The sequence below is a fragment of the Chelmon rostratus genome, chromosome 24, assembly GCF_017976325.1.
Source record: "Chelmon rostratus isolate fCheRos1 chromosome 24, fCheRos1.pri, whole genome shotgun sequence".
Classification (NCBI taxonomy): Eukaryota; Metazoa; Chordata; class Actinopteri; order Chaetodontiformes; family Chaetodontidae; genus Chelmon; species Chelmon rostratus.
Genome location: NC_055681.1, coordinates 1,190,973 through 1,198,891, shown reverse-complemented (window position 1 = coordinate 1,198,891; position 7,919 = coordinate 1,190,973). Strand labels below are relative to the sequence as shown.

Genomic DNA, 7,919 nt, shown 5'->3' with positions numbered 1-7,919 from the left:
TCGCAGGACGCTTCGCTCTCCAAAGTGCGCACGGTGCGTCAGCGGCGCCGCGGATCGACGCAAAGCGGAGCTCTGTGGTGTTTATGGTTCCATTTTTTGTGGGAAAACTAAAAGGACGAAGAAGACTGCTGAGTGTTTCTCTTCGTGACTTTCCTCCCTCCGCAGCACTGATGGAATGGTTTTGTTTAATGGGATTATCGCTCGTCTAAAGTCCGGTTCTCTCAGAGAGGCGGTGACAGCCGCGGCTCCACCGGGGGTCTGTCTTCCCTCCGCGGCCGCCCACAGCGCTTCTTCTCCGGTCTCCTCCGAGCTGCAGCGGTCGTTCATATGAGCGCAGCGTTCGGTCCGTCCTTCATGGTGATGCAGCGGCCGCTCGGAAGCACCACCGCCTTCAGCATTGACTCTCTGATCGGGGGGCCCCCGCAGCCCAGCCCGGGACACTTCGTCTACACTGGCTACCCGATGTTCATGCCGTACCGGTCGGTGGTGCTCCAGCCGCCGCCCCCGCCGCCCCCGGCCCTGCAGCAGGCTCTCCCCGCCGGTCACCACCCGCACCCGCAGATCCCCAGCCTGCAGAGCGGCTTCTGCTCCAGCCTGGCGCAGGGCCTGACGCAGGGCATGGCGCTCACCTCCACGCTCATGGCGTCGCTGCCCGGCGGCTTCTCCCCGTCCCAGCAGCACCAGGAGGCGGCCAGGAAGTTCGGCTCACAGGCGCTGCACGCGGTCTTCGACAAAACTCAGGAGCTGCGGATGGACGCGGAGGACGGCAAGAGCTTCCTGCAGGGGAAAGAGTCCGCGGCGCTGCAGGCTTTCCACGACACCGACACGTCGGTGCAGACATCCACAGGTAGGCGGGTTAACCATCCGGTTTCACCCCGAACAGGGCTCAAAGTCCGGGGTCAATTCGGCTCGGATCCTCTGCGACTCAAAGACAAGTGACGGTGATTTGATCCTGTTTGTTTCCGCTGCTGCTTCATTTAGTCTGAGGAAAACTTCTGCATGTCATCACTTTCAAACGTCGTCGCATCGCGTCTTTAAAAATCTAATTATGTCACATTTTGACCGAACTGTGAAAACATCGTCACAATAAGTTTAATTCGAAGCAACAAAGTCAATGTTGAAACAGCGTTAAAATGAGAAAATTAATCTTGAATCAACCGAAAACACGAGAATCTTATTTCCAGCTTTTGTTTTCTTGGAATAATAAAGACGGATTTGAAATCTAAATAATTATTTTAATTACTTATAAGATTTTATATTTTTGTTCGTGTCACTAAAATTACAAAAACGTTTGAATGTTTCCACTTTGACACGCGGAGAAATTCAAACTCTGTTGCTCATCCACAGAAAAAAACCTGGACCTGAATATTTGAGTCTGAACACAGGTCGAGATTTATATTTAATCAGTGACGGTCATCAATCATTCTGTAATTATTTTTTAGGCCTGTTAATCGATTCAATATTCTGTAAATCAGCGTTCGATCAGATCAAGTCATGAAAATGTTGTTTGTCGTCTCACTAAAGAATCTACATGAATTTAATTTTTGGTTTCTTTCTGAGCTGACAGTTCGGTGACCCGCGCGTAATAAATCACCGGATGACACGTTGTCACTGTTCCGGTTTTATTGGCTCCTGATATGAAACAGACACGCTTGTTTCCTCTTGATTCAGTTATTTGTGATTGAATAGGACGTTTTTCAGTCCGCAGCAGCTCCGTTTCACTCGCGGACAAACTCAGTCTGAGCGCCACGAACGGAGACGCTTCGTGCGTAATTACGCGTGAAAACTAAAACTCCCTGCAGAGCGCGTGTTTTCCGCGGTGATCCGCTCTGATCCAAACACTGATCTGATGATGGATATTGACACGGGACAGAACGACAACCCCCGCCCCAAACCACCACCACCCTCCTCACCCCCTTTAATCCGCGCTGCAGTCAGTCACTCTGGCTTCAGTTTCCAAACACATCTGTCAAAATAAAAGTTTCCATTCAGCATCAATTTGATATCAAGATAATTAACTCTGATAATCAAGTCTGTGGAGTCTCTCTGCGTCGTAAATCAGATTTAGGACAGTTTAAATCACATCTCTTTCATTTTTACAGAATTAAACAAACTGGATATTTCAGAAATTATTGGATGATGAAGCTCATTTCTAACGCGGGTTCAAATCTTTAGGATTCATTTTAGAAAAAAACATCTCAATATTCAAATCAGGCAGGAAAACATGAGACACATTTTAGGAACATGTAAACTGTTTTATGGACTCCTGGTTTTCTGTTTTATTAAAGTTTTTTTGATGATGATGCTGACGGGCTTCTCCTCTTCCTCCCAGTCAGAGCACACAGTAAAGAAGACTCCAAGGAAGACGAGTGCGGCCGGAAAGACGAGAGCTTCTCCATGGACAGTGACTTGGACTACAGCTCCGACGACAACCTCACCTCCATGTGCCACAAGGAGGACGGGGACGGCGGCGGAGGAGGTCTGGACGACGGCCCGCACATGCACGGCTCCGGCGGCGGCGGCGGCTCCGGGGCGGGCGGCGGCGGCGGGAGCGGCGGCGGAAAGAACCGGCGGCGGCGGACGGCGTTCACCAGCGAGCAGCTGCTGGAGCTGGAGAAGGAGTTCCACTGCAAGAAGTACCTGTCCTTAACCGAGCGCTCCCAGATCGCGCATGCGCTGAAGCTGAGCGAGGTGCAGGTGAAGATCTGGTTCCAGAACCGGCGCGCCAAGTGGAAACGGGTCAAAGCCGGAAACGTCAACAACAAATCCGGGGAGCCGTCCCGGAACCCCAAAATAGTCGTTCCCATCCCGGTGCACGTGAGCCGCTTCGCAATAAGAAGTCAGCACCAGCAGATGGAGCAGGCCAGACCGTAGAAGAAGAACCGAGTCCAGACCGAGAGCCTGCAGTCCGTGTTGATGTGTCTCACTCTGTCTCAGTTCTTCTTTTCTTTCATTCATTTTCAGAAACACCAAACAGATTTTTACTGCTGGTGAGATGATAAAATGTTGAAACGAAAGAAAGCGGTGATGACAGCTGGAGAAATCATGTCAGGCCTCTGAATGTTGTTTCTTATTATTTTTGAGGTTTGCTGGAACAATAACTGACCGACAGCTTCTTGCTTTTCTCTTGTTCAATGAAAAAAAAAAGGGTCTAAAAATTGACTTTAAAAAGAAAAAAGCTGCTGAATTCCTTTAATTTTATTTCAGTTCGTTTTCATTTGGAACAAAGTGGAAACATCTCGTGACTCGACAAATAAAAATCAGCGAGTTTCTTGTTAAATGGACGTTTCTGAAAAGTCACATGAGCAAATGTTTTAATTACAATGTGAGTCTGACTGTAATTCTGAGGAAATTGTGGCGGTGAGTTCAGAAAAATTCAACGGAGTTTGGTTTGAATCACTGAAAATGACGTTTGGATTCGAGGAGCCGCTGAAATGAAAGCGATGTGTTTCTCAGACTTCATCATTTTATTCTTCTCCACAGGAAATGAAAAATACTCATTTCAAGCGTCAACACGAGACTCAGTGACTCGGTGAGCCGGACATTTCTTGCAGTATTAAATCTGATCTTTTTGGAGCGACACCAAAAACTGTGCGTAAAGACGCGGAGCGGTGACGCGCAGCTGAAGAGGAGGAGGAGGAGGATGAAGAGACAAACCGACACGAGCAGCTCCTCCCCACATGTAAATACACACACGGGACCAAACTGAGGACATCGAGTGTACATTTCTCCACCGACGGACGGCGCGTTATTTTAAATATTCTTCTGATTTCCAAACATTTGGGGTTTTTCCAACCTCCTGTCTGTGCTACTGAAGATTTGAAAACTCTTCCCTCTCTTTGCTCTTTGGATCGAACTGTTATTGCTTCATTTCATCCGATTCTTCTTTTATTTTTCTTCTTTTGGACAAAATGACGCTGCTAATTTATTTATATAAAATTGTGCAAAAAGTAACTAACATTCCCTGAAGTATGGAGTTCAAAAAGATATACAAGTGTGAATTAAAAGATGAAACGTGACCAGATGTTCACAGCTGCACTGTCTCCCTTCATGATTTGCGACACTTTATTTTTTATTAGTTTCACCAATTTTTAATTGAATCACTAAAATGTTTCAGTCTTTAAAAAACGCGGCTCTTAATTTGCATTATGTTTAATAAAATACATAAACAGGTAAATCTGACTGATATGAGTGTCGGCAGTTTAACCACAGGTCGACAATGGTTCATTTTAAAAAATAAGAGTCCAGATTTCTTTGATTTTATTTTGAAGGCCCGATGCTTTCAAGGCCACAAATCTTTAAATCTGGTCTGAGAAATGAAGGAAAAGAGGTTGTAAAATGCACATAAACTACATCTACCCTCTTATCTCAGACTAACAGAGCTTTAAAATAATTAGACAGAAATAATTAATCTGGTTGAACTTGTATGAAAAATAAGAATTAAGATGAAATCAGAGCATATTTATTTTTGTTTGTTACCTTATTTTTCCGTGTCACCATGATCACAACCTGAAGGTCAAAGGTCAGTGATATTCAACCTGTTGTCCTGACAGTTGTCATAGTGGACACCCAAAATGCGCGCCCACGAGGCTGCCTGCTGAATTGGACAGGCCGGGTGCGCGCCCTGTCGTGTCCTCACAGATGCGCTGTCAGGTGTCAATAAAGTTTAAGCCGAAAACAAAAGCAATTTGAAAAAAATTAGCAGATTTTATCAGTTGGATTTTTAGGTGTAGAAATTAATTTGATTGAAATTTTAGTAAACTGGATTTGATGACTTTGGTTAAAAATATTAGTATTTAAAATCCACAATTCATTTTTTATATTTTGTATTTACTGCTTTAAAAAAATATATCCTAAACGGACTATTTGACTAATGTGAACATCTGAACAGAACGACCTGAACACACCATGAGGTGAAAATAAGTCGCCTACCTTGACCCTCTGGCTTGTGGTTCCACGCAGGTGCAGACAGCTGACGTGTTGAACCAGTGCTAATTAACAACATTAATGAGGACTAGTTATTATGAGCTTGTGTGGGGGTTTCATTTATTAATATTTCATCATGAAGACAAGATAAAGACAAAAATCTAAGAAACCTACCTGCACTCCGGTGGCCTCTGCTCTCAGGTCGTGACGTCAGTCAATCAGCAGCACCTGCGGGTCATTTAAGTTTTACCTGAAGAAAGAAAATAAATATTCTCTGTTCAGAAACGTTTAATGCCACAAAACACCCTTAAGCAATATTAATAATATTTTAAATAACATTATCTGTTTTAAATAGTACTAAAAATGTACCACGCGTTATCAAACCACCGGAAGTTAAATAAACTAATTAGCTAATGACGATGTGAGCGCAGATTTTCTTCTGTTACAAACCATATTCATATTCACACCCCACTGATTAAACTTACGTTAACGACGCACGATCCGCTTCAGACGCAAACATTTCAGGTGGTTTAAAGTTTAAAGTTGACGAATTTCTCTTCGCTTCTGACAAACACAAAAACATTTAAGGTAACCGTTTATTTTGACTCCTGGCGGAAGCAGGTTTGCACGCCGTGACGCAGCTTCACGTAATGACGCACGCACGCAGACACGTTCTGTCGTCGTAGCAGCAGATTGATCGGACAAACTGCGCAGAATCAAGTGAAACATCATTTGGATGGCTGACACGTTCAAAAAGCGAAATGAAAATGTTCTGTTCTGTGATCAAACATTTAACAACCATCAATCAAACATTTTTAATAATCAATCAAAAAGTGTTTTGCAGATTCAGTGTGAGAATTGATTGTTTCATTTTTATTTAAAGGAAGCAGCTTAAATTTTGGGCTGTTGGTGAGAACAAACAAAACTTTTCCCCTATTTTCTGAAACTGTTAAAACGAAAAAATGAATTGATTAATTGGAAAAATGATCGACAGTGAAAATAATCATTAGCCAAAACATTCTAACACATGAAAGAAAGAAGATACTTTTTTTAAAGAACATAAAAGCAGAAAATCTCGGGTTTATTCTCAAAAAGCGTGATTTTCTGCAATTTTACACATTTTACATTTTTCTGCAATGTTCCTGGTCATGATTTGTCCGCCTGTAAAAAGCTGTTTCATGTCACCTGAGGCAAAATTACCCCAATGATGTCACAGTGATGTCACAAGGGTTATCTTTTATTTCCAACAGAAAGTCAGTGTCACGAACTGGAGGTTTGGAGTTTGAATGATGTGCTGTTGTCATGCAGGGAGGCTGTATTTAAAGGAACTGCATTGTGGGAAATGTAGGACTCATTGCTTTTGGATTTTGCACATACCAGACACTAAAAATCAGGATCGCTCGACCTCTGCTGCTTCCATTACCACCATTTTTAAAAAATGTCTCTTGGGAATCCAACATCTGACTAAATAGAACAAAAGACAAAAATAACTCAGAGCAGCAGAAGTCTTTTTTTTTTTTTTAATTCTGAATACTTACTGTTTCAGAGCTGGAGTTTCTGCATGGCTGCTGGCAGGGAGCACGAGGAGGCAAAGGAGCGTCTGCTATCATCACTGTCCTCGATCTTCACTCAGTAACATCACAAACGTGAGATGTGCTGAATCACGATGAAGGATGCTCGTCTAAATACGTGACACTGCTGTTCAGACCGAGGTCACATCACCACCAATCAGACGCGTGTTCGATTTACTGGAATCAGAATCAGACATTTCGCATTTGTTTTTAGGGTTAATGGGATTTTTTTCCAGCCAATAAAAGATTCGAGTCACACACGAGGGGACAGAAATCTAAACGTGGGACTGGAACCTGCAGTGTGAACAGAGACTCTAATGAATTTTTGCAAATTGTAATCAACCCGGACCGTCGTGGTCGGCTGATAAATGAGACCCGGGGGGATCGGCCTCGGCCTCGGCCTCGGCTCTTCGCTGCAGCTTGTGTTCTCCCTCCTCTTCCTGCCCCCCTCCTCTCTAAATTAACAGGAACCTGCCCGGGCCTCAGATGCTGATTAATCCTGACGGAGCCACGCCGCCGCTGCAGCAAAGACTGTGTCATCTTCTTCTTCTGTGGTGCTTACCTCTGCTGTGTGAGGACATTCACATAGTCCTGCATCTGAAAGAAGAACAAAAGAGCAGACACAAGGCGTCCAGGTGACCCACAGGGTTCACGCTGCAGACCATGTCCTCACATCACCAGTCTGGGTGGAGACTTTTGTAACATTTCTAGAGAAAAAAGAAGAAAAAAGGCCCCCAAATCTTTGCAAAATCACCCACAATCCTCTCATTCCAAACTCCAATTAAAAAAGTCCAGTTTTTAATTTCCATTCCTCAGAAAGTGCAACAAAACCATGATTTTCTGTTTATTGAAAGCTCACGAAAAAGCCAGTGAGTGGACCTTGAGTTGGAATTGTTTTGTTCCAAGATAAAAAAAAAAAGTTTGAAAGTTTAAGCAAACACAGACAAGAAGCCTGAACGGCGACTGAGCTGACAGGTCGTCAGATCTGTCTCCATGACAACAGAGACACCCACTCCCTTCCTGTTAAACACAGTGTTTAGGAGGGATTAGCAGAGTATTATCTAATTACCAGACAACAGCAAACACGACTCAAACTCATACACACACTTAACACAGTCAGGACCAAGAGGAAAAGAAACTTCATTAAAACTACTTTCACTGTAAAAGTCAGACAAAATAAAACACAGTTTGGTACATACCGCGAGTCACTTACCTCAGGGTCAGAGGGTCGCGCCCCACAAGAAATCCTACATTCTAATTTTCACCTCAAAAAAGAAACGAAAACTGCAGACTGCAAATGTTTTTGTTCGGTTCGCTGGAAAAAGAAAAAGAGTTCAAACCCAGTTTCAAACATAAAGAGACAAAACTGTAAAAACAAGTTTCCTGACGTGGAAAAAAGGTGACCGACACTCGAGGTTATAT

At 43.7% G+C, this 7,919-nt stretch overlaps 1 protein-coding gene across 1 annotated transcript; it reads left to right on the top strand.

The window, feature by feature from the left end:
* Nucleotides 1-327: 327 nt before the first annotated feature.
* gbx2 (gastrulation brain homeobox 2) lies at nucleotides 328-2,874 on the top strand. The gene is made up of 2 exons (XM_041966655.1): nucleotides 328-847; nucleotides 2,333-2,874. The coding sequence occupies exons 1-2, from the start codon at nucleotides 328-330 to the stop codon at nucleotides 2,872-2,874; spliced, it is 1,062 nt and encodes a 353-aa protein (XP_041822589.1).
* Nucleotides 2,875-7,919: the final 5,045 nt, after the last annotated feature.